Source organism: Salminus brasiliensis, chromosome 4 (genome assembly GCF_030463535.1).
Source record: "Salminus brasiliensis chromosome 4, fSalBra1.hap2, whole genome shotgun sequence".
Taxonomy (NCBI): domain Eukaryota; kingdom Metazoa; phylum Chordata; class Actinopteri; order Characiformes; family Bryconidae; genus Salminus; species Salminus brasiliensis.
Window position 1 is genome coordinate 41185457 of NC_132881.1, and position 27661 is coordinate 41213117.

At 39.5% G+C, this 27661-nt stretch overlaps 3 protein-coding genes across 6 annotated transcripts; 1 reads left to right on the plus strand and 2 right to left on the minus strand.

Moving 5' to 3' along the window:
* Positions 1–1505: 1505 nt before the first annotated feature.
* On the minus strand, positions 1506–4923 carry LOC140554226 (caspase-6-like). Its single transcript, XM_072677093.1, has 6 exons — positions 4868–4923; positions 4617–4752; positions 3969–4045; positions 3679–3854; positions 3343–3490; positions 1506–2179 (listed from the first exon to the last, which is right to left on the minus strand). The coding sequence occupies exons 1-6, from the start codon at positions 4890–4892 to the stop codon at positions 1965–1967; spliced, it is 777 nt and encodes a 258-aa protein (XP_072533194.1). The 5' UTR covers positions 4893–4923; the 3' UTR covers positions 1506–1964.
* A 4634-nt stretch (positions 4924–9557) lies between these two features.
* On the minus strand, positions 9558–19226 carry LOC140554943 (caspase-6-like). The gene is made up of 6 exons (XM_072678484.1): positions 18693–19226; positions 17192–17327; positions 10699–10775; positions 10431–10606; positions 10130–10277; positions 9558–10049 (listed from the first exon to the last, which is right to left on the minus strand). Exons 1-6 carry the CDS (start codon positions 18721–18723, stop codon positions 9835–9837), a joined length of 783 nt encoding a protein of 260 aa, XP_072534585.1. The 5' UTR covers positions 18724–19226; the 3' UTR covers positions 9558–9834.
* On the plus strand, positions 18063–26118 carry LOC140554942 (GTPase IMAP family member 9-like). Of its 4 annotated transcripts, XM_072678480.1 has the most exons (5): positions 18063–18229; positions 23707–23824; positions 23966–24077; positions 24531–24579; positions 25119–26118. In XM_072678480.1, exons 1-5 carry the CDS (start codon positions 18181–18183, stop codon positions 25967–25969), a joined length of 1179 nt encoding a protein of 392 aa, XP_072534581.1. In that variant the 5' UTR covers positions 18063–18180; the 3' UTR covers positions 25970–26118. The 4 variants fall into 4 exon arrangements, with proteins under 4 accessions (XP_072534581.1, XP_072534584.1, XP_072534583.1 ...); XM_072678482.1 differs by lacking the exon at positions 18063–18229 and adding an exon at positions 19611–19868 and having other exon boundaries at positions 23707–24077; XM_072678481.1 differs by lacking the exon at positions 18063–18229 and adding an exon at positions 19887–20165 and having other exon boundaries at positions 23707–24077.
* Positions 26119–27661: the final 1543 nt, after the last annotated feature.

The window sequence follows — 27661 nt, forward strand, 5'->3', positions numbered from 1 at the left end:
GAAGACATTTTACCAACTCACTTATTGTTGCAACGGTGGCTCCTATTACAGAACCACGCTGGAGTTCAGTGATCTCTTTAGAATCACCCATTTTTTGACTAATGTGTGAAAAGGCAGACTGCATGGCTAGGTACTTGTTTTATACACATGTGGCAAAGGGACTGAATAAAACACCTGGATTCAATGATTAACAGGTGTGTCCCAATACTTTTTGCCATGTAGTGTTACTATTACATTGATACATTACTATTATATATATTGACTGATCAGTAGATACTCTATATGATTGCCTTTGCATCACTTTGTAGCATTTTGTAGCATTCTTACCTGTGAATATAATCCTGCAGTATTAATTCTTTCACTTTCAGAAAGGGTTCTGTATGTCTGTTTCTCTCAGGCTCAAAGCACAAATTACACTCCCAGACTGTAGGGGGATCCCAAGAGCAACAACTGACCATTCTCGATAGTGTTGCTTTATGCCCTGTAAGTTGTGGGGCCTCCATTTATCATATCAATAAGCCTTAGGTGAATATATACATATGTGTATATATATATATATATATATATATATATATATATATATATATAGTGGAAATAATTATATAAAACACCAGGAGGGAAATGCTGTTTTTACATTATATTAGGTGAGTTTTAGAATTGCCATGAGCAGCATTTCATACAATTTGCAGTGAATTGCATATTTTTTTTAACGATATGTCGTCAGTTGCAGCCCAAGTACTGCTTTATATAAAAGTGCACATCTAGCCAAGTACAGTCCTGGATGTGTTCTTGTTCCACCTGTGATGTCAAGGATACATCAGGAGGTGACTTGTGTGGACTTGGCACAGCCAAATATTGCAGAATGCATTAGATTGCAATTAGTTCCAATTGCAAAATTATCACCCAGGGAGTTTAAACGAAATTGCCAAGTCACCAGTCCGAAACTGCGGTAATTGTGAATCCCATTTTTTTACAGAATGGGGTGAGTTAGATTTTGGGTAAAGTTTAAACGTGCAGAAAGGGGGCACTCCAGAAGATCTACTGAAATCTACATCTAGACCTAATAAGTGTTAACCAGTGAAAGATGTCTAAAGGTACTGAATCAGTTCTTCATCTTATAAATAAAGAGAAATCCTGTAAAGATCTACTTGCTAGAGTCCTACAAAGACACTTAAGTACTATTTTAAATGGAAGTTGAAACAATGTATTTAAGGACTAAAATGAAAAATGCATGACCTCTATTCATACTATGAAATAATATCACCTCGCTGACCTCGTTAGCTGGGCAGAAAAACAACCCAGCTAACATGTCCATGTGGGACCTGTATGGGTAGCCCAAGTGGGAACCAGAATGTACGTCCTCGAGTTCCATGTTGGCCCCACATATGGATGGGACCAGGATCATTGATGGGACCAGGAAGAGTTAAACATGGGTGCAAGTGAGAGCAGCCAGTGCTCTAAAAATACATTTATTACAAGACATTAAAAGCAGATAGTGGTATCTTCTGTTTGTTTGTCTGATGAGTGTCTAAATGCCATTGAAAATCATGTATTAAAATTCATAGAACCATTTTCTTTTGCTTATTAGGAATGATTTTCAATCTACATTCCAGTTCTTCTGGTCCGTTAGGACTGTGTACACACTAAATAAATCAGCATTGGTAGTATGACATACAATATAAGTGAAACTGAAAGTAATCTTTTGGTGTACAAAGGTGAACAAACTAGGCCATATGTGTTTATTCAACTTGACCATGTGACACTTTGGGGTTTTTTTTTCAGACAAGCATGTAATTAAATAGATTAATGACTTACTTTAAATGCCTCTGTTTTATTATTGAGTAGTTAGTTACTCAAAGGTCAAGTAGCATAGCATCTGACAGCTGTACTCTCTGGGTCTGAATAGAGTAATATAAGGTAAAGGAATTTGAGCACCACAAAGCACCACAGAATTTCTGACTGCTTTACTCCTCTTTGGGTCTGAGGTAGAGTTTCTTGGTAAACATGGAGGTGAAGCAGGGCATCTGTTTTTTGTCACAGAGGTTACGTCTAGACACCTTCAGGTTGACGAGGGTCAGCAGCTCGGTGAACTCAAGAGACGAGCCTTGATGTTTCAGTGTCTCACATAGATCCTGAATGTAGATCGAGCCAAGCGTTGGGTGGCGAAAGGCAGCAAATCCTGTTCATTTAAGAGGTAAAAACAAATGAGTTATTGTCTGTGATCAGCCATGCACTGTTATACACTGCGAAAGGAAACAAATCCTGTTGAAGAGATGACAGCAAAATGTAAAAATACATCATGATGTACACAAGACCACACTACCCAGATATTATTTGCCTGGTGGACCTTTCTCAACACAACACTGAGACTGACTTACACTATATGGACAAAATATTAGGACACCTGCTCATTTATTGTTTCTTCTGAAATCAAGGGTATTAAAAAGAGTTTATCCTGTTTTTCTCTCTCTCTCTCTCTCTCTCTCTCTCTCTCTCTCTCTCTCTCTCTCTCTCTCTCTCTCTCTCTCTCTCTCTCTCTCTCTCTCTCTCTCTCTCTCTCTCTCTCTCTCTCTCTCTCTCTCTCTCTCTCTCTCACCATTTACCCCAGATAAAATGGGAAGCATTTTTGCACATAGCATTTTGCACACTACCCCCAATTATTTATTATTCTTTGTCTGTACTGTGTTGTGTTGTCTGTCTGCACTTGTGTTGTGTTGCACCATGGTCCTGGAGGAACGTTGTTTTGTTTCACTGTGTACTCTGTATGTAGTTGAAATGACAATAAAACCCACTTGACTTGACTTGACTTGACTTGACTTGACTTGACTTGACTTGACTTAACTCCCCAACTCATCCCAAAAGTATTGGACGGAGAACCAGCCATCATTCCAGAGAACACGGTTTCACAGCTTCACAGCTCAATGCTGGGGTGCTTCATATCTCTGCAGCCCACATCTGGCATTAGGCATAGTGGCAATAGGTTCGTGGTTATCTGCCCCAGAGAGTCCTATTCTATAGGGCTGTATGTCTCTACAGGTACATGTACATCAGGTACATGTCTCTGTACATCTGCACATCTGTGTCAGCAATGGATCTGTGTAATTAGTAGGGATGTCCACAAACATTTGGACGTATAGTACAGTAGTGGTTATGGTGCAGATATGAGTGTATCAGACACAGCTGGGCTGCTGTTCTTCTCACTCCTAACACTACTCTTCATGAAGCTTCACAATATCTACTGTAAGGTACCAGTTACTTCACAAGTGCGAAAACTCTTTAATAAATGAAGAGTCTCACAAACTGACGCACTTTAAAGTCACAAGCCTTCTGGCTGTTCCTTACCCTCTGTCACACTGTAGCACATGAGGAAATCTGACCCGGCTGGGAGTGTGTAGATCATGGCAGCTTCCTCCTCCATCTCAATGGATGTCTCATCGTCATCTCCAGCCATGCCAGTGACAGCATCCTCCTCAATCTCCCCACGACATGCCTACATTTACAAAATTCTAATTAGCCTGAGTTTATTAGTGTTCATTCAAACCCAATAATAGAAATACTGTAATTAGGACACATTCATTGCTGCATCCTAACGAGCATTATGAAATAAAATGACTGATGTTTTTCTTCAGTTCAGGAAATGTGTGAGATCAAATGTTGTTCACTTGGTGTTGGAATTACCTGAAAGATGAAGATCTTGGGCTTTCCTACAAGGCTTTTGCATTTGTCTCCTCTGAAGAGAGCAATCATTTCCTTAATATTAACTGGTTTGTCATGGGCATAAATCTGACCCTCATTTCCATGACTCAAGAAAACACACACAAAGCAGTCGGCATCTGAGTGGTCAGCCTCTGCAGCTGTGGTCAAAGATTAACAAGTGATTGACAACATTTCACATTATTCACAGGAAACTGAAACCATTTCTCAGGAAGACTTTATGTGTAAAATGGCGAAATGTTGAAGGGTTGTACCTTGACGGATCTTGTCCATCATGTCTTTCTCTTCTGAATCATCATAAGATTCCACTTCAAAGCCTAGCTCTTTAAATCTGAACATAGAAGTGAAGTATAAATGAGACTGAGCACTTCCACTTTTGTCTAGTTCTAAAATGATAAAGATTAGAATAAATGTATTTGTGTCAGAAAGCAGCTTCAGTGAGAAGTCAAGATCAACAAGACAAAAAAACTAAAATCCCCCAGGGAGTAAGCCAAAGGCGACAGTGGCAAGGAGGAAGAAACCTTGGGAGAAACCAAAACTCAAAGGGGGGATCCACCCTCCTTTGGTCAGAACTATTTATAAACTATTAATAAAAGTCATCAGAAACACCATATAAAACTATTCTACTGCTCAGGTGTGCAAAATAATCATAACATAATAATAGTAATAATATATTAATAATAATAGTAGTCATAATACTCATAGTCTATACTAGTCTATAAGTCATATTTCTATTCTGCAATCATAGTAGAGATGGTAAGAGTACCATCAGTGACCTAAAAATTATTTCCCCTTGCATACAAGTGCTAACACATTTTCAAAGCTATAATGATGTTTTATGAATTATAGATTTATGATTAATCCTGTCTGGTATAGTTGAATTACCGAGTCTGAGTGTGCACCTTTCAGTGAGGTTAGCCTTGTCTGCAGACGTACCACGGCGTTCTCTCAGGAGTAATTTCCAGTAAAAACTTTCCTGGTTGAAGATGAGGGCCATTCCACGCCGCTTGTAGTCCATCTTGTACTCCTCAGGCTGGTCTGTTTCGAGTACACAAGTATATCAGGTGTAAACATGTTGACTGAGAACTGAGATCAAACTAAAACACACACGGTGAATAAAGAACAATTCAAACTAAAAATACAAAATAATTACAGGGCGATTCCTCTTTGCTTGCCATTTTAGCTGACTGTGCTTCTGAACTCCAGTGGCGCAGAAGAAGGAGTGAGCAAAGCCACTACAGGGAGGAGTTACCATGTGCTTGGAAACTCTTCCCTCTGGAGCATTTGCTCACTCCTCCTTCAACGACAAACACACCTCACAGCTACCAGGCCAAGCAACCCTGTAGAAACCACTTAATCATTCATGCAGACATAAGGCGTCATTAACTGAAAGAGAGTGAAAGAATGTTCCAGTACTTAAACAGACTAAACACACATGCAGTTCACCTAGGTGGAAATAATGCTAGAATTCAATACCTGCTGGACTACTTTTGCCTATGTACTTTTGCCTATGGCTATGACATCATTCAGGAATGTTGTTTTTTGCTGATTGTTTTGATTTAGACACATACCTGCTTCACCTTCTTCTGCAGCTCCTCTATGTATAACAATCCAACAGTAAAATAGTCCACAGGTTGTGCAATGAATTGCTATAATAGTATGGTTTACAGTAAGGATTACAATAGAATCAATATTTTCACAAAAATAATTCTTCCATGGCTTTGCTCAGAGAAGCCTTTGTAGCACCCTTAATTCTTTTTTCAAATGTTGAGAAGCTTCAACAACTTCATATAAGAGCAGATGCTTCAGTGTTTAGTGAGTCATTATTACAGCTCCCATTCACTCTCGGTGATTTTCCACACCTCCAAAGTTCAAGGTCTTGGAGCATTTTCAACTTCTCACCATCTACAAACCGGATTCCAAAAAAGTTTGTAAATAAAAACTGAATGCAATGATGTGGAGGTGCCAACATCTAATATTTTATTCAGAATAGAACACAAATCACTGATCAAAAGTTTAAACTGAGAGAATGTATCATTTTAAGGGAAAAATATGTTGTTTAAAAATTTCATGGCGTCAACAAATCCCAAAAAAGTTGGGACAAGGCCATTTTTACCACTGTGTGGCATCCCCCCTTCTTCTTACAACACTCAACAGACGTCTGGGGACAGAGGAGACCAGTTTCTCAAGTTTAGAAATAGGAATGCTCTCCCATTCATGTCTAATACAGGCCTCTAACTGTTCAATCGTCTTGGGCCTTCTTTGTCGCACCTTTATGATGCGCCAAATGTTCTCTATAGGGGAAAGATCTGAACTGCGGGCTGGCCATTTCAGTACCCAGATCCTTCTCCTACGTAGCCATGATGTTGTGATTGCTGCAGAATGTGGTCTGGCATTATCTTGTTGAAAAATGCAGGGTCTTCCCTGAAAGAGATGACGTCTAGATGGGGCATATGTTGTTCTAGAGCCTGAACATAGTTCTCTGCATTAATGGTGCCTTTCCAGACATGCAAGCTGCCCATGCCACAAGCACTCATGCAACCCCATACCATCAGTGATGCAGGCTTCTGAACGGAGCGTTGATAACAACTTGGGTTATCCTTGTCCTCTCTGGTCCGGATGACATGGCGTCCCAGTGTTCCATAAAGAACTTCAAATCGTGACTCATCTGACCGCAGAACAGTCTTCCATTTTGCCACACTCCATTTTAAAAGACCCCTGGCCCAGTGCAAACGTCTGAGCTTGTGGAGCTTGCTTAGAAATGGCTTCCTCTTTGCACTGTAGAGTTTCAGCTGGCAACGGCGGATGGCATGGTGGATTGTGTTCACTGACAATGATTTCTGGAAGTATTCCTGAGCCCATTCTGTTATTTCCTTGACAGTGGCATTCCTGTTTGAGGTGCAGTGACGTTTAAGGGCCCGGAGATCACAAGCATCCAGTAGAGTTTTACGGCCTTGACCCTTTTGCACAGCGATTGTTCCAGATTCTCTGAATCTTTTGATGATGTTAAGCACGGTTGATGATGATAACTTAAAAGTCTTTGCTATTTTACGCTGGGTAACACCATTCTGGTATTGCTGCACTATCTTTCTGCACAACAATGGTGGAATTGGTGATCCTCTTACCATCTTGGCTTCAGAGAGACACTGACACTCTGAGAAGCTCTTTTTATACCCAATCATGTTGTCAATTGACCTAATTAGTGTTAATTGGTCTTCCAGCTGTTCGTTATATGCTCAATTTCCTTTTTCCAGCCACTTATTGCTACTTGTCCCAACTTTTTTGGGATTTGTTGACACTGTGAAATTTTGAATCAACAGTTTTTTCCTTTAAAATGTTACATTTACTCAGATTAAACTTTTGATCTGTCATCTATGTTCTATTACGAATAAAATATTGACATTTGCCATCTCCACATCATTGCATTCAGTTTTTATTCACTATTTGTTTAGTGTCCCAACTTTTTTGGAATCCAGTTTGTATTTCATCCTAATGTTGAGATCTGGACAGTCTTTTGTTTTATACAGCCACAGCTTCTGCGGTTTAGCCTGTTCAGTAAGAGCTTCTTAATCAGCTCTACCTCAATTCAGACCCACAGTGTTGAGTGTGATTTAAATTAAGACATCAGCTGTTGTTTTTCTTCTTCTTAAGGGAGGGGCTTGGGGAGGGTAGTTTTGATGGTCTACCAGGTCTTGTATGGTTGTTATGGGTCCCATTTTCTCTGTACATTTTATTTAAGTCAAGTTTGGGGGAAAAAAAAACACTTTTCCATTTTCTATGTAACCTTATCAGTAGAATCTAAAATATGAAATCAAAAGTCCATATGCAGGAAGTCAGGGTTTTGTTTGTATGTTTATTTATCTGTTTGTTACAATGCTGAATGACTAATCATCATAGCTCTTAACAATGAAATTAATGCTGGCCCTGCCATCACAAGATCACTGGTTAAGTTCCAGTTGAAGCTACTGCAATTACACCCTGAGAGAAAAACTGGCCTCATTCTTTCTGGGTGGGTAGAATGGCCCTCCCTCTCCCCCATGACTCATAATGGTCCTAGCCAGAGCTGTTCCATGGCTTTGGAAGCCCCCCTCAATGTTGGTGGATATCATGTGATGGGAAAGTTTGAAATAAACAGCAGGAATTGGAAATTACCACATTAATGAACATTATAATGTTCTAGAACAGAGGTCACTAATAGATGGAATGTGGTTTGGTTTCCTGACCCAGACACTGCCCTATCTAGACCTGTACCTATTACCAATAAAAACTATTTTATTCTGTTTTAACCAGTATAGTTTTTTCTAGCCTCTGTGGTACAGGTTTTGAGGCTCAGGATACTCACAGACTATTCGCATACATTGTGAATATCAGGCAGTCCAGGCAGTCACTTGGGGAAAAAAGGCGTTTGGCCGCTGCTGCACACCATACTTAGTCTCCGAGTGCACATATCAGAATTCCTCCAGTGGATATTAAAAACTTTCAGAATCACTAAAGAACATAGCACACAACAGCAGCACCACCTCATATAAAATGGCAAAACACCAACAATGGGAGTGCATCTCTCCGTCCACTATGATGCTCTTATCGGCATCTTAGCTTAGCAAAAAAAAAGAGCTAATCAGGCTGGAGCTGGAGGAAGAAACATTGGGAGGAACCAAGACTCACAAGGGGGACCCGACCCATCCTCCTCTGATCAAAACTTCTTATAAATGATTGATAGAAAGTCACTGTACCACCATATGCAACTGTTCTTCTGCTCAAGTGTGCTGAGATCATTATAATATTAATTAATTAACATAATTCTAATAAAGAATGGTAAGAATAATGAGAGTAATTATGGTTAATTGTGGTAATAAAAATATTAGCAGCAAATAGAGTCCATGTAAACTTCAACATAGTCAGTAGGCAGGTTGCAGTAGAACGGTCTGATACAGGTAGCAGGAGAGCCCGTTGGGTGGACAGCCAATCTGATGCGGGTCGCAGGGGAGCCCAGCCGTCAATGCACCATCAAAGTCAAACAGCTCAGAAAAGGTAATGAGATAGAATTGGTTCTAATTGGATTCATGGAGTACAGAGAATGTGAACATTATCAGACACAGGAGCACCCAGAAACACTGGCATCCGTCCACTCCACCGTCCACAAACCTGAGGGATTATGTGCAAACGGGGGGACGACAGCTCCTTAATCTCAGTACTACTATTCCCTGTGTCCATAAACCCTGGATCATCTAAAGGTAGACATTAATTACCAAAAGCTAAACTAAACAGATGAGTTTTCAGCCTAGACTTGAAGACTGAAACTGTGTCTGAGTCTCGAATATCTGGAAGGTCATATCAGAGTCGGGGCTTTACAAAAATAAAACTCTTACCCCTGCTGAGGCTCTCTGAATTTTAGTAACTGGTAAGAAGCCAGTACCCTGTGATCTAAGTAATCATGATGGTTCATAATAGGAAATTAGATCTAGCAGATACTCAGGAGCTCAAGATATTTATAATCAGTACGGAATTTAACTGGCAGCCAATGTAGCGCTGATAGAACTGGACTAATATGGTGAGATTTTTTAGTTTTAGCAAGAACCCTGACTGCAGCATTTTAAACTAGTTAAAGTTTACTGAGGTTCCTGCTGGAACATCCTGGCAATAGTGCATTGTGATTGTTCAGCCTGGAGGTAATAAAAGTATGTACTAATTTGTGCATAATGCATTATATAAGGCTTTTCTTGGCAATGTTCTAAAGATGTAGAAAAGATGTCCTTGTAGCATTAACTATATGTTCAAATGATAGATCTGAATCAATTATGACCCAAAGATTTTGAGCTGCTAGACCAGAAATAACAGAGAAATTTTACATGAAGTCTGATAGTTTATTTCTTGCGGCTGTTGGACTCAAAAAGAGAATCTCTGTTTTTTACAGTTTAGAAGGAGGAAGAATTTCACATCTTTAACACAGAAATAAACAACAGAAAAAGACTTTTAGTAATAGAAATTCCACTTCTACTGATCTAAACCATCTTGACAAACCTGCATTAAGTCAGGCAAACCTGCAAGTCTTTAGATTTCCTGAGGAAAATGGTCAAATTTCATCTGAACTCTGAACTGATGGTGTTGGTATGACTGCTTTTACTCCTCTTTGGGTCTAAAGTAGAGTTTCTTGGTGAGCATGGAGGTGAAGCAGGGCATTTGTTTCTTGTCATTGTGGGTACGTCTTGACACCTGCTGGTTGACGAGGGTCAGCAGCTCGGTGAACTCCAGAGATGAGCCTTGATGTTGTAGTGTCTTACACAGGTCCTGAATGTAGAACGAGCCAAGCTCTGGGTGGCGAAAGGCAGCAAATCCTGTTCATTTAAGAGATTAGTTATTGTCTGTGATCAGCTAATGCAAGAAAAAAAAAAAAAACATCATTACCTTTACTCACCCTCAGCTACACTGTAACACATGATGAAATCTGCCCCAGCTGGGAAAGTGTAGACCATGGCAGCATCCTCTTCCACCTCAGTGGCCATCTCATCATCCCCTGCAGCCATGCCAGTCACAGCTTCATCTTCAATTTCCCCACGACATGCCTATATTTACAAACCCTGAATTACACATTCATAACTGTAACCTGTGTTCAATGTGTTGAATAAAATGACTGATGCATTCTTAAAGTGTTAGAATAGCGAATAGCGTAAAATAGCGTAAAAAATGGAATGTTGTTTACATGGTGTTGGAGTCACCTGGAAGATAAAGATCTTGGGCTTTCCTACAAGGCTTCTGCATTGATCTCCTCTGAAGAAAGACGTTATTTCCTTAATGCTAACTGGTTTGTCATTGGCAAAAATATGACCCTCTCTTCCATGACTCAAGAAAACACACACAAAGCAGTCGGCATCTGAGTGGTCAGCCTCTGCAGCTGTGGTCAAAGATTAGCAAGCGATTAACAACATTTCATGTAGTTTACAGGACACTGAAAGACTTTATGTATGAAATGTTGAAGGGTTGTACCTTGACGTATTTTGTCCATCATGTCTTTCTCTTTTAGATTATCATAGGATTCCACGTTAAAGCCTAGCTCTTCAAATCTGAAAATAGAAGTGAAGTAAAAAGAAGACTGAGCACTTCCATTTTAGTCCAGTTGTAAACCAATACAGATTTGAATGGTTTGGCCTTCTTGGTATTGTGTGAGTTGGTCTTTAAAATCACAACCACACTTTTACTTTTACTACACTAAAGGTACTTCAAATGTTTTTTGAGCATTGCTGAACATTTTGCACATACATTGCTTATTGTACTCCAGCTGTTAATTTTTAATAAGTCCATATTGTGTATATTTAGTATAAATACAAGTGCTAAGTACCTAAAGAGAAATGATTTTGAACTACAGCCAGACCTAACTCTATCCACTGACTAGATACAGCACATAACCTTGAACTTATAAAAAGTAGTGTGACCATGCGTCTTTTTTTTCCCGGGCATTTCTTCTTTTTTTGATTTCTAAATTGCATTAAATGTCTGGGATCACACATTAATTTCACATCACCATTTCCTGCTGCCAGAATTGACATCTACAAGCAACCATTGTTTAAACTGATTCCTAGAGGGAGAGAGAGAGAGAAAAAGAGAGAGACCTAATGACCTGGTACTGTGTCTGTCCACAGCTGACATGCAGAGAACTCTACACAAAGTCAACCCATGAAAAGTTGTCCTTACATGCTTCAGGACCACCACCACCACCATCCCTGTGCCAAAGGAGTCCCCAGTGTCATGCCACAATGGCTACTGTCCTGTTGCCCTTACACTCATCATCATTAAGTGATTGAGATCAAAACGATCACATCAAAAACGAGCTCCCCACTCACTGGACTGTTTGTGTCTTGTCCCAACCACTCTACAGATTATGCCATCTCCACAACACTCTGCCTGACTCTCACCCACCTGAACAATAAAGATACCCATGTCAGAATGCTGTTTGACTTCAGTTCAGCATTCAACACCATCTCTCTCAGTATCTGTTTGAAAAACTAAGCCTGCTGGGCCTGAACAGCAACAGCTTCTACCCCTAAGTCGTCAGACTTCTCAACACACAAGGACTGAGCTGAGACCCTCTCTCACTTTATGCACACTTGAGAAATATGCACACTCAATTACATTTACATTTAAGGCATTTAGCAGATGCTCTTATCAGCGACTAACAGTGCTTCACTGTTCTATTTAAAAAACACCCATAGTTTAGCTAGTTTGTATTGGCTAGGATCAGATACCTCTAAGCTTAGATACTACTAAAAACAGACGTCAGTATGGAGACCACAATACTCAACACTGCACTACACTCTGCCCAAGCACTCTGGGAAAAGGTGGGTCTTCAGTCAGTGTTTGAAGACAGCGAGCAACTCTGCTGTTCTTGCACTGAGGGGAAGTTTGTTCCACCACTTCGGTGCCAGGAAAAAAGAAAAAACACACACACATACCCTATACACAGTCACCCTGTGAATCCCACCATGTGAGTATGTGCACACTTTTTAGGTTACTTGCTGCAAAATACTGCAGTACATAAGAATGACATTAAAAGCCTCTTCACTTGTGGCTTAAAAACTGTTATGTAAAAAGTGGTAAAAGCTTTTTTTCCTTCATTTTACTCATAAAGCCAGATACAATAAAAGAAGATGATTTATACACAATCACTTTGATTTATTAGTTTTGGTAGCCAAGTAAATGCTTATGTATTAATGTATTAAACATAGTTTATGATTTTAGAGGTATGTACTCTCTCCGGTCCTCACACATACACATTGCCATGGTCCTACATGAAGCCCCCCTGGCCAAAACATTCATAATGAACATCCATGATGGACCCTCAGCGTTTTCTTTTTGAAAACCTAAATATGGTCACCCTAATTAAAAGACAGCACATGTCAGCAGCTGGCCCAGGGCAGTGGTGGCTCAGCGGTTAGAGCACCGGGATATCGATAACAGGATATTCGATTCCCGGGCTCGGCAAGCTGCCACTGTTGGGCCCTGAGCAAGGCCCTTTACCCTCTTTACCCTTTACCCTTTACCCCTGAGCAAGGCCCTTTACCCTCTCTGCTCCCCGGGCGCTGGAGTTGGCTGCCCACCGCTCTGTGTGTGTGTGTGTGTGTGTGTGTACTTACTGCCCCTAAGACGTGTGTGTGAGTGTGTGTTCACTACCAGATGGGTTAAATGCGGAGGGCACATTTCGCTGTACACTGTACAGTGACAAATACGTGCACCTTTACCTTTAAATATGGGTGCAGTGCAACAGGCAGCATGAAAAACGATTAAATGCCCCAAAAAATAGAATTCAAACATGATTTGACATTTATCTGTGTTCTTAAGAGCAGTACATACAATGAAAGCAGTTCTGTGACTTTCAAATTTGACTCAAAGGTCATTGTAAAGGTGTTATCAGAGGCATGTTGTAGTCGGCTATTGAACTGAACTCTAGAACAAGTATAACCATGAAAGGCAATCAGCACCAAATCAAAATGTGTTGTAGAAGAGCTACTGCCCAAAAAACATGCCCAGTCTTCATGCCCCATTTGCAAACTAGTGGGAACAACAGTATTTTATTGTTTCCATGCTGCCACTGGCATGCGTGGAAAAGTGGAACTATGCTCTCTGGAATGATGTTGCTCCTATCAGTACTTCTGGGGTGAGTTGGAGAGTTGGGGATGAGATGAAGGGGTGATTGTCCAACATCCTGACCTCACTAACCCTTTTGTTGCTGAATGACGTCTAAAAGCAATGCTATAAATTAGAAAAGAAAGCCATCTAGAAAGACAGTAGACGCAGTGATGGTTATATACATTTTAAAATATGTTATCTGTATATTCTACGTATGTATTGTGCCACAATGTCCTTAGCATGATACAGCCAGATTGCTTCACACCCAAACTGGACCAAACTGGTATAGAAGCCCTTGCCAAATGAGGCGGGGCTTGGTTGGGGTGAATCACAGGTAATCTGATTGGGAAAAAAACAAAATTCTGCAGTACTGCAAGAGTCAGCACAAACAGCCTGCCAAGAGTCAGCGTTTTCTTGAAAAAGAAGTATGTCCTTGCAAGAACATAAGCAAAGAAGTATGTCCTTGCAAGAACATAAGCGAGTGCAGCGGGTAAGTTCCTTAGCTAACGAGCAAGGGGCTCTCGATCTTGACATAAGCGGGTACAACCGAAAAATATCATGATAAAAGAAATATACATAGGAGGGACCACAGCAAGATAAGGACAGTATATAAGGCCCAGGCAGAGCCATACTTTTTAGACTGCCTTGGGAGAGTGCTGGCTGTCTCAGACTAACGCATTATTTGTAATGCCTTAGTCTTCACCTTATTTTTGTACACTTTATGCAGAAATAAAGGTTGCACTCTGCCTTTCTATTGACTACGGAGCTGGATTCTTTTATGCACCATTTTCTAAATGCTTATTAGCTGATTGGGGGAATTTATAGAGAAAAAGAGCCGACAGCAGTTACTCCAGTGAAGGCAGAACTCTTTTTTAATATCCTTGATTTAGATAGAAACAATTATTGAGCAGTTGGCCCAATACTTTTGTCAATGTGTGTAAGTAAAGATGCCAGCAGCTATGGGAAAAAAGTCTGCACCTACAGGAACAGAAGAAAAAGCAATGGCATTTTGCTCATGCTCTCTCTCACTCCAGCTGATTGCATATATGCTCAAATAAGAGTGTCTGGCTTCAGTTTGCATGTGTTAGACATTTTCTAACACTTACAGACTGTTAGTTCCATTAGTGTTCCTACTGACAAGAAGCCATGGGTGTATCTCATTTACCTCATAGACTTGAATGAGGTCCCACTGACATGCCAGCAAATGCATGGTCACAATATCTCCTTAAAAAGAGGTAAATTACTATGATATGCCACATTTACATACAGCCTGATAATCAGTTAATAATTCAGCTGATAGCTCAATCAGAGTAGATTACGTCCATGAGGCCACTGCAAATACAATTCATCGGATTTAACGAGGTGGGTAATCCTTTAAATAATCCTTTTAATAGAAGGATTACAGCCATGTAAACACCTTATCCGATTACATTCCCAAATGGAAAGTGTAGGTATGTTCCCACATGTGCAAGGCAATAGCAGCATGCACATTTGTTCTGCACAGGTGACATTTTTGGTATAAATGTCATATTCATCATGAATGTCTTATTGAAATTTTGTTTCCACTCAAAATTTGTGAATTCCCTACCACCAGCATTTACTGTGCACATTTATCCACTCTAAGTGAATGTAAGGTACATCATTTTAAAGCAACTCATGCAGCCATCATACTGCTGCTTCTCCTACTCTGATTGGATCCCAAACACCTCCTCCTGAACTAACTGGCTTCTACAATGCAGCAAAACCTACTAAGATTCACTAAATCTTCAAATGTTAGTAGACACTTAGCAACTAAAGCATTCGACTACTTTAAGTTGCACCTACTGGTGACAAAGACACACACACACATATATATGGCGTGATTGGCCCATATAGAGAAGTTCTCCCGACAGAACAGAGCAGATAGACATAATCCTATTAGCACCATGTCTAATGCTAGGTGTGGAGCAGTGTTCTCTGAAATGATGTTGCTTCAACCAATACTTCTGGTATGAGTCACTACTTCTTTTGTCTCTGGAGATTTCAACCATGCAAATCTCAAATCAGTGCTGCTTAAATTCCACAAGCATGTGGACTTTAGCAACCAGGGGGGCTAACATGCTGGATCTTGTTTTTACTACAGCTACTTAGACCAGCATACAAATCACTCATCACCAGATCTCTGCTCTTCAGGACTGTTTTGAGCACACAGACTGGGACATGTTCAGGGAGGCAGTGACTTCAGACGACTCCATCAACCATCCATCCACTCCATCAGCAAGTGCACTGGTGATGTTACTTTCTCCAAACACCTCACAGTAAACCCCAACCAGAAGCCATAAATAACTGCAGAGGTGTGCATGCTGCTGAGGACTCAAGGGCCTAGCTTTCCTGGGCCATCAGATGGGCATAGCGTGCATATGCAAAAAAAAAAAAAAACAACACGTTCAGGACATCCAGGACATCACCAAGTCAACTCAACCTGCTTGTGATAACAATGCCTCCTTTCCGGATACTTTGAACTACTTCAATGCTTGGTTTAAAGCATAGACGGCAAGGATGACCTCATCCTAAGAACCAGGTACTCTATCTTTCCACGGCTGATGTGCGGAGACCTCAGAATCAACCCGTGAAAAGCCCCAGGATCGGATACCATACCCGGTAAAGTGCTCAAAGAATGGCAGATGTTCTCACAGACTTCTTCAACATTTCTCTAAGTTGTTCCAGTCACCCATACGTACTTCCTTCATGTTATTTCTTCTTTCTTCTCTGTCTCTGTCCTTTATTAAGTACTAATTATGTAAAGCTGCTTTTGTGACTTGACTTGACTTCAAGACCACCACCACCATCATCCCTGTGGCAGTGTCATGCCTCAATGACTACCATCTCGTTGCACTTAAACCAATCATTATGATGGGCATCCACCAGCTCCCTCATTCACTGGACCTACTACAATCAATCTCTAAATGAAACTTAAGTGAGATCACAAATACGTCTTCTGAGATCTAAAAAAATAACATTTGTGCATTAGAACAACTGCATTCAACTGTGCAACATTCTTGTATCTTTAGAAACTTGTATTTTTAGTGTTTGTATGTGTGCATGTGTGCATGTGCATGTTTTTGGCTTTTTTTGGCTGTTTTTCATTGCTAATTGTAAATCATTTGCACACATGACATCCAATAGAACACCCCATGCCCAAGTTTAGCTTCAAATCAGAATGCAGATATGGATATTTTGAGAAGTTAACTGATACAGACAGACAGACAGACAGACAGACACATACACACACACACACACACACACACACACACACACACACACACACACTAGCCTCTAGCCTTTAGAAGAAAAAAAAATATGTGCACCTTTAGCCTCTGACCTCCTATAATGATTGGGCTTAAATTTGATTTTTCAGGGAGTGATTATGGTAACTGTGCTGGTGAGTGTGATTATTTAGCACTGTAGTAAGGAGGCCATGATTGCACTGATAGGTGACTAATGCTGTTTCTTTCTTTTTTGTCATACTGTGACATTGATGTCCACAAAAAAACAACCCATGCACAAACACTGAGTGGTGATAGCAGGTGTGGCCAGGACATTCAACCACAGCTTTGCTCAAACTTGTTGAATGCCTTGTGTAATTAAACACTAACTCATTAAATGGTATATACAGAATAATGTACAGCCATCAGAAGTGTGCACAGTGAGAGAGGTAAAGGGTTTGTGCTAGTTGCAATGCAGTGGCAGCTAAAAAGTGGCAGAGAGAAGTCTGGGCATGAAAATTGCAACACTGTGGAATCCAGCTGTTGGGCTGTCCAGCCCATGTCTTAGGCTGTGTCTTTCTCTGAGTTTGCATGCAAGTGTGCATGTGCACCTTTCAGTGAGGTTTTTTTTGTCTGCAGATGAACCAGGGCGTTTCCTCAGTTGTAACATCCAGAAAAAATGTTCCTGGTTAAAGATAAGGGCTGATCCTCTCCGTTTGTAGTCCATCTTGTACTCCCCAGGCAAATCTGTATTAAATACACAAATACATCAAATTAGAGCATGTTAACCGCATTTTTAAGAGTTAGATTTAACTTATAGTGTGTAACTAATAGGAAAGCTATAGGCTGTTGTAGGAAATCAAATCAGGCCTGTACAAAAACACCAGTGTTCAATCTTAAAAGCTGATTGAGAGGATCTATTTCACCCTGTGCTCCAAAAATCTCCTCAAAAGTCTCCTCTGGAGTTTCAGTACAGATCTTAATAAAGTCTTGCTTTGTGCTCAGACTAAATAAATATTCTTCAATAAATATTCCTTTACTAAAGACAGGGGTCTCAATATGAGCTCACCATTTCTCATCCAGGACCAAGAGGCTTTCTGATGCTGTAAATTACTACTATATTTGGGCCATTGTTTCACCTTAATAACTGAACCAATGTTATAACAAATGTATGAATGTTTTATTTGAATAAGTTAGCTATTTAGCAGCATCCCTGATCATTGATCAAATAAATCACCATCTCTCACTGAATGCCAACATAACAAAGCTCTCTTATTTTGGACACATTATGAGATGAACCAGTTCACTCAGAAAAAACAATTGAATGTGAAAGAGGAAGGGGATGACCAGATGGACAAGATGGAAGGAAATAAATAGAGGAATCATTAGAGAGCTATGAATAAACCTGAAGATACAGATATCTCATGACTAATTTTTGTCTAGGGTGGTTTCTTCTTAGCAATTTTAAGAGAACATCTGTGACTTGTGTGGTTCGTGGATCACAGATAATACTCCTGAGATGTCAAATATCAACATTTGAGCATCAAAAATTCCTCTGGGAACAACTGTATTCTTCTATTTTTATGCTTAGGGTTGGAACATGTGTTGTACATCTGGGGCTGGATTCACAAACAAAATTCATCTTAAATGTGAGTGCTTTCCTTTTCTTACTTCTTACCTCTACTTAAGAAAGAGTTTCTCATTTTTTTCATTTCCAGCATTTCTCTTAAGAAATGGTACAATGAAACAATTGGTTTTCCTAAAAATGTGTCTTGCATTGTTTATGATGAGCTGTAAAATGCAGCATAAAAGGCTATGTTACAGATTTTTTTTTTTTATCAAGAATTGCATTTGTTAACATCAGGCCTCATTCACTGACCGTTTCTAAAAAGACATTTTCTCTTAAACTTGCAGTTTGCATGAAGCTTTTGGCTTTCACCGATGTCTCGAAACACAAATCATTAATGAGAGACAGGTCCCTCTGTTTAATTCACAATGCGTTAAGCAGAAAACCCACAATGCTTAACTTCTAAGTTCACTTACAGAAAGGGAATCCAAATATATATATAGCAAGATAAAAGAGGAAATGCATAAAAGAAAACAAGGCTGTACCATTATCGACGCCGTTCTCTCTGGCTGCCATTGTGGTGACTGCTTCTGCACGCCACTAACTCAGGATATGAAATGAGTAAGCGCACCACAGGAAAATGCTCCCACATGCAGAACAGCAATCTTTTCAGCTCCCATGTTGCCACGTCATCACAGTCAAGGCTCCACCTTTTGTAAAACAGTTGCCAGTCACAGAATGTCTACAGTGGAGATGTGATTCTTGGAGAAAAGCTGGATAATATTTTTGTCTGCAGATTAACCAGGGCGTTTCCTCAGTTGTAACATCCAGAAAAAATGTTCCTGGTTAAAGATAAGGGCTGATCCTCTCCGCTTGTAGTCCATCTTGTACTCCCCAGGCAAATCTGTATTAAATACACAAATACATCAAATTAGAGCATGTTAACAGCATTTTTAAGAGTTAGATTTAACTTATAGTGTGTAACTAATAGGAAAGCTATGGGCTGTTGTTGGAAATCAAATCAGGCCTGTGCAAAAACACCAGTGTTCAAACTTAAAAGCTGATTGAGAGGATCTATTTCACCCTGTGCTCCAAACATCTCCTCAAAAGTCTCCTCTGGAGTTTCAGTACAGATCAGTCATCACAGTCAAGGCTCCACCCTTTGTAAAAAACAGTTGCCAGCAGCAGAATGTCTACAGGAGATGAGAATCTTGGAGAAAAGCTGGATAAATTATTTTATACTCACTTTGCAGTAATAATTACTACGGATTGGATTACTATGGAAATACTATGGGCTGCATGGATGTTATATTAGCTGTATTTAGTCAAAGACACTGTGCAACTGGGTCCTTTAAAAAAAGAGAGGAAAATGTGAACAAATCCAACCCCCCTCCCTCCCCTTAAACACAGACCAACCACCACAGTGTCCTAGCTGTGCGGTGTAGAGCTGGAAGTGGCCACGCAGTCATAGGTTTGCAATGTGCACAGCAGGAGGCTCAGGACACAACCTTGTGCGGCAGACATTTTTGCCTACCCGCACTGTTTGTGGTCTGTCTGTCAGGAACTAAGAGATCCAGTGACTTTAACTTGGTGGTGAAGAAGCATCGGTAGGATATGTGTCAGCCCAGCGGCGCCGCGTCCCCCCCGGGGGCGATTTCGGGCCGCGGTCCACAGGCTCCTGGGGTCTTTTAAGTTGATGTTGGGTTGATTTCTATGTTCAGGTACTTTCTGTTCTACTACCAAGGACTTTTATGTTGACAGCGGTCGAAGTAAGACGCCATGGTTTCTGTTTATGTCTGATTGGTTTCAGATGAGTGCTGGGGTACAAAGGGAGCAAACGCAGATCCCTCGGCGCCGAGAATTACCCTTGCGATGCCAAGCTGTGAGGTTGGCTTCACGGTCAGGAGACTTCTAGGGAGGTCTACGAGTTCAGTAGTTTATGCTCTATCGGAGCGGTTTCAGGTTCAGGTGTTCACGGTCTGGAGATTTGGTGTCCGGTTCTCTTGCACCCTAGTCCAGTAAGTTCATCAGCGCCTGACGAGCGCGGTTTTGGGGGGTTTGGGGGCTTTTGGTTTGTTAGTTTCTTTGGTTCCTTTGCGTTCCAGCCTTCCTCCCCCCGTTTGATTTGTCCCCTCTCGCTTTGCTCCCGGACTACTTTCCAGCCTCAGGTGGTCTTCCAGGTTTCTCCCCGTTCAGTTGTCACCTGTTTGTTTTCTGTTTCGGTTTATTGGACCCTGTACTTTGCTGCCTCGTTTTGGATGTGTTTGGTCATTGAAGACTATTCCCCTGTATTGCTCTGTCCCTGCGAGTGTTCCCTTGTCTCGCCTAGCCAGCATGACAATATGCTGCCATCATAACTGCAGTGCAGATGTTCTCCGAAGATAAACAAGAAATCTGAAAAACTGAAAATCACATCAGTAGACCAACAACAATATATATCAGCCCAGAGTGTGTACCACAACACACACACACACACACACACACAGGAAGTGATTAGACTAGTGTATAAAGTGATCCAAAAATGATTGGTCAGGGAGGAGCCTTAGACTGGATTATAAGATATTAAACACTATAAATTTGTCATTTTATGAAAAGTCTCTAATAAATCAGTCCAGAATGTCTCTTTATTGAAACTGTAACAAAAAATATAGTGATTTCACATCAGTATTAATCAACAGCAGACTTTACTTAAACTGTGTGGCTGTATTATTTATACAAACACAAAGATCTGATTGGATCAGTATCCATGATACTCAGCATTAGAAGACCTGGATCAGAAAGGGGGCAAAATAACTTGATCAAGACATCCAAACTTTTTTTATTTATGTCTTTGCTCGCATCAATTATGCTAAAAACTTCTTTTTTCTATTAATATATGATCCTTGACCTTTCATTGTTTTTAACTCCGGATCTCTCACTCCAAGCCAAGTGAGATCCAGAGGAAGAACAAAGGATTACACGTGAAGCGTCAAGCTTGAGCTCCCCAAGCACCCCTGCCTAGCATCCTGTTAATCAACGTTCAGTCTCTGGAGAACAAGTGACCTCAAGGCCAGGGATTAGTTGCCATAGTTGTCATTATTAAACTAAACTAAGGAATGTAGTTGAACTCTGAACTCTCTAAATTAAAAGAAACTGTGTGACTATGTGTCACAGCCACTACACACCCTGCACATCTGCTTTGATTACTACTTCCTTTTGTATAAAATGATTACATTATAATGAATAAATATACTTTAATTGACAGGCAGTCAGTTGGTTTGCCTATTTTCCTTTTAGCAGAAAATTATATTTTAAATTATGATATGAGTTTCATATGATTGATATGATAATATATCAATTTAAATGACTCACCTGTAAAGACAATCCACCACCCAGTGCTGTAACTGGCCGGTCAGTAAGAAACAAATCAATGAGACAAGTTATATACAAGTTATATACCGGCAATTATTATTCATTGTAAATCTTTTACACCAAAGGGAGTTCTACAACAAAGGCACTGACATTTTATAATCCTATAAAAGTTCTATAAAAAAAATCCTTGCTCTTGATTGGTTCATTTATTATTTCCTAAAATGTAAACTGTAAAACATTTTAATTATAATTAAATAATTAAATGAATTCCACCTTGCCTTCCATTTCATATATTCTGGTCGAGACAGAAATGATACTGGCAAGTGGCATCTACATGGTATAACATGCCTCATGCAACTCTGCTGTATTCTGTTCTGAAATCTAGCACCTGGCTTCTTACTACCAATGAGAAATATTTATAAGGCAAGTTCTCACATTAGACCTTTAAACAGAACAATGATTTTGTCCTCTTTCAACCAACATTTCTTCACCATTTGGGGGAATTTCCCACCTTCTCTACAAGGATGGACTGCAACAAAAAAAAACAGTCCTGGATTTTTTTTTCCAAAAAAGGTTTACTATAACCAGCCCCTAGCAGTGTTATGATAGTCATGCTAGTATCTTAGTCAAGAGATCACATTTACTATAGCAAGTCACATTAAAATACCACTGATGATGATTAGAGGCTATGGGAACTTTTGTAAGCTTTCATGTAGTTCTACGTGTGATTGTATAAAATCACATTTGTGTGTTGCTTTGAATGAAAGCATTTTTTTATTATTAAATGAACATTGATAAGTGTAAGTTATGTTAGAATGGTTTAGAATGCAGAATTACCTCAATTTAGACCACTGTCATGCAAAAAACTCCAAAAGCAACTTTACAGGAGAAGCAAACTTTTAACTTCCATGGAAGTCTGTGCAAAAAGATTTAACTGCAAAAAAAAAAAAAAAAAAAAAAAATGTTTTTGGGTGACAGCAAGCTTGTTTTAATGCAATTACACTTTAAGTTTATTTAAATTTCAAAGGGCACTAACATTAAAAACATGCTAATTGTAGTAAACTAAAGATGTAGGTTAATGGGTGATGGGGGGGGCAGTCGTGCAGACCTAGTTGATAGAGGCTAACTAGTGAGAAAGGGGGCAACGGCAACCTGAATAACTGTAATTATGTTTCTGCCATAAGCAGCCTGCAGTCTCCAGTTGAGCAAATAAGAGACTGTATTAGTACCCCCTGCTGTCGACTGTTAGCTTCACGTTACTTCACATGACTTTAAAGTGTGTTCTTGCCCGTAGCCCATTCAGTAGGAATGTCATGTCTCTCCAGATTAGCTTCATGATTTCATGTTCATTATAAATCTTCAGACAACATAACATTTAAAAAAGAGTCTGATCTGATTTACCATGCAAAAAGGGGATCAGTTTAAAAAATTGAGCAGAGCCAAGTCATTTCCATGTTTACGCTTTCCAAAAGCTTTCCAAAGCCCAGGCCCAGTGAACAGGCCAGGTGAACAACATCTAGGACTGAATAGTTCTACCAAAAGATTATGGAGACATGCAGTAAATTGTGAATTTAATCTTGACAAATAATGAGATGGGAACAATGTAAGCAAGTGTGTTGCAACTGTTTGTTGCAACTGGCAGAGGGGAGCCAGGAGGAAGAGATGTAACGTCACTACTGAAAGCAGAAATAAAAGTGTGTAAGTAGAAGTATTTTAACACATGTGGAGGCTGGTAACTGGCTGAAGAATAGTGACACTGCATTCACCACCAGTCACCTGGTAGAGTTTTCACTGGAGCTTTCGTTTGCATTAAAATAATTGCATTATTATTAGTAGTAGCTCTGGTATAACAAATAACTGAAAACATAAGTAAGAAAATAATTGTAATAATCAGAAGACTGGCATAATCATAGCTGACTAAAACTAAAACTAGTCAACTGGCTGTTAAGGGGAACATCCAAAGCTTAAATACTGAAAATGAATAATCCAGTGTTTGTTATTAGCGTTCCTCATAAGAATGTTACTGTTGTTCATTAGATAATCAATAATTAAAATGGTTTATTTTTTAAATGAACATAATGAATGTGCTTGTTAGGAACACATGCTTGGTGCAAATTGTATTTTATAAATACTACAAAAAGTGCTTCTTTATGTTAAGAGACACAAATCTTTTATCTCATTAAAACAATGTCTATCACACTTATGCAGCTGAAGAGGAAAGAAATCTGGCAGGTCAGGTTCTTCAAGAATCTCAGAGTTTCTATTCAGGGAAAACGAAAGTCTGTGTCTTAAATAAATCCAATATGCCAGTGAAAACAACCTATAGGTAAGATCTGGTCTCTATATTCTACATGATATCTGTGTTAAAGGACTATTGCTTAGATTACATTTAATGTAAACTGAAGGCAAACTGTCTGTTAACTCATAAATTACTGATTTAAATGATAATGTTTACTTTTGTGGCTAGAGTAAAGCTGTCAACAGACCAACAACAATCCACACAGTTCACAATGTCGCTGAGACATTTATGCAAAATACTGTTGGCAATAGTTGTTGCAGCTGCAATTGGATACTTGCTGGTGAGTTTTACAGTGGAAATTAAACTTTTAAAGTTAGTACTTATTTCTTTTTTCACTTATTATTCATTTTCATGTTACATTCCTACATTTATATAGTGTCTGTCTTTGTCATATCTAGATGGTCCTACCTGATTGCCCTACACCTAGATCTCCTGTCAATTCAAAACTGAACCCTTAGACTTGACAGCAGATCTAGGTAGGACAATCAGGTAGGACTTAGGCCAATTTATATGGAAAATAATGCTGAAGTTGCAAAGTGTAACAAGGTGTATGTTTTAAATGCATTGCATTTTAATAGAGTGCATGTGTATGTGGCTAAATTACAATCAGAATTATTTTTAAGAGTGATCTGTAGACAAAAGCTATCTGTAGAAAATAATCTGAAATCTGATGAGTTTTCATTAGAGCTAGTTTGCTAACATTCCAATAAATTCAGACTTGTTATATCTGCAGAGACATCCAGAGATTTTCAACAAAGAAAGTGACTTCCCAAGTGAAACAGGTAAATCAAAGGACCACTGTAAACATATATACATATATAAAATATGATATATTTATTTATTTTCTTTCTTTTATTTTATATATATATATATATATATATATATATATATATATATATATATATATATATATATAAGCTACAGAATGTAGATTATAGTTTAAATAGTTTTAAAAAGTATAAAAGTATTTAAAAAGTTAAAAGATATATATATATATTAACTTTTTAAATCTTAAACTATTTAAACTATAATCTACATTCTGTAGCTTTAACTGAACAGCTGTAACTAAAGCAATGTAAGCAAAATAATTATAGTTATATATTTAAAAAGTATAGACATAGTAAGTATTTTTTTTCCATCTCAGCATCTCAGCATTTGGAAGTATACAGGTCCATTCAATAAATGCAAACTACTGGTGCATTTAAGTAAATGTTTGTAAAATTAGTCTTAGCCTTAGCTATGTTCTCTTTCTGTAAATCAAATGGAAATATATTAAAATGCAAAATCAAATTATTGATCAAGTGATTTCCAAATCCTACAGCGCAACAATTTAACAATGAGCTTCGGATCCTGCTGATTGGAAAGACAGGTGTGGGCAAAAGCGCAACCGGAAACACCATCCTCGGAAAACCAGCCTTCAAATCTGAGATCTCCTCCTCCTCTGTTACCTCAGAGTGTGAAAAAGCCAGTGGAACTGTGAATGGGAGAGAAGTCACTGTTATAGACTCTCCAGGTCTGTTTGACACTAAATTAACCGTGGAAGAGGTGGTCAATCGGATCAAGCTGTGTATTCCACTGTCTGCTCCAGGTCCTCATGTCTTTCTAGTTGTGATTCAGTTGGGTAGATTTACAGATGAAGAAAAAAAAACAGTTGAGATCTTTCATGAAATTTTTGGTAAGGAGTCCTCCAGCTACACCATGGCACTGTTTACACATGGAGATAAACTGAATGGACAGGATATCCATCAGTTTATACGTAAGAACCCAGATCTTTTGAATTTCATCAAGAAATGCAGCGGCCGATACCATGTGTTCAATAATAAAGATCAACATTCAGAACAAGTCATCCAGCTTCTGGAGCAGGTTGATAAGATGGTGACTGGAAATGGTGGAGAATACTACACCACAGCGATGCTTCAGGAGGCTGAGAGAGAGATAGAAAAAGAGAAAGAACGGATCCTGAAAGAGAACGAGGCACAGAGACAGAAAGAGCTAGAGGAGCTCGGGGCACAGTATAAGGGGGAAGAGTATGAAAGAGAGAAAGAGAAAAAAAACAAACAATATGAGGATGAGGCAAGAAAAAAAGCTGAAAACACACAATATCCATACTTTGAAAAGGTTCTTGAGATTGTGTTTGCAATTATTAGGAAATATTTGGGATTAAAAAAATAGCACAGGGTGAAAGCTAGTAAAGTGGGACAATTTGAAAACGTCATATTCTCTGTCACTGTTTACTATAAACAATTAAGCAATTAAATAACTTTAAATGAAGAAAATGAAGATCATTTACCAAAATGCGAATAAAATGATGTCTCTTCAAACTTCAATTGATCGAGTCTTTTTACAGGTATTTGGAAGCAGGACACTCAATTTTGCTTTAATCAAATTGATGGGCAGATTTCCATTTCACTATTAGTATTGGACAATTTTGCCTCTGCCTTTAACCCATCCACACAGTATTTACACACACATACACACTAGTGATCAAACACACACACATTTTTCCCAGAGCGGTGGGCAGCCATCACTTATTAGATAAATGTCACGGACATAATGAAACCTTTTCAAATATTCAATTTTGATGCAGCTGCCCTTTACACTGCCCTGCTAGAATTACCAGCATACGCCAGCAAAAAGGCCAACATTGGATTCAGGCTGGCCTAAGCAGTTTGTTTCAGCTAGATGTTTGGACATTTCATGAATGGACCAATAATTATCAAAATTACTCATTTCATGTTTCATAATATTTTTTCTTTAACTTATATGCAGTATATTAACTTATAGTATACAATATAATATACTGTCAGCCCCTCGATATCGCTTATGTGTATTGATTCATGTTCGTTTGGTTCATGTGTTTCACCTGGGACTGGGGGTACTTAAGAAGCCTCAACTCCATGGTTCAACGCAGAGAATTGTATCGTTTGGAACCTTGAGGTCGCCCGAGAGGTTGCCCGTATCACTATGGGTGTGTTAAGGTCAACTTCGGCTCGGTATCCACGTTCTGGAGCAGGTCACCCTGCTAACCACGTTATCATCACTGTCAGGATTCAATGGCTACCCATGTCCCAGCAAGGTGACCCACGTTCGCAGTAGCACGGTGCCGTTTCAGGTTTGGTCGGCCTTGCCGTTTTGTCTGGCTGCTGGTTCCAGTTATTGAGCACTGCTCCAGTGCCCTCTCAGCTCCTCCCAGTCCCAAGTTTGTTATGTTCGTCACGTTTCAGTTTTGTTCATGTTTTGCCCTTTCATTGCTGCTCATATTTTTCATACTCCTGGTGTTTGTGTTCGTTTTTCGTTTCTTGCTTAGATCTCCATCTCTGTGTTCATCCCATCTTGGTCTGGCCTATCACGCCATTACATATACAATGAAATACATGATTTTTTCTTTTCTTTCATATTTTAGTACACAGGGAATTTAATTCATGAGGACACAAGATAATTTGATGTGAACATGGGATTTTTGTCATGGCGTGTACGGCCAGACAAGAATGGATGAACACTCGCAGAGATGGAACAAAGCAAGATCATTTATTAAATGTAACAGAACACAAAAGGTGAAAAAAGTGCAGCAACTAAGGGTCAGATTGGGGAACAAAACAGAATGTGGCAAACCAGATGACAAAAACAACAAACCTGGGACTGGGAGGAGCAATAGGAGCTGAGCAGGATATAACTAGAAGGTAAACTAAGAGGGGTAACCAGAAACTAGATCCAGAGCTGCGCTCTGTGAACACACAGGGGTAGCTGGAGAGCCAGCTGCCTGACTAGATAACGAGGCAAACCAAACCAAACCAAATTGCTGGAGATTCATTTCACGGCAAGGAATGGCCGTCATGGAGCTCCTTTAAGGCTCCCAGTCCCAGG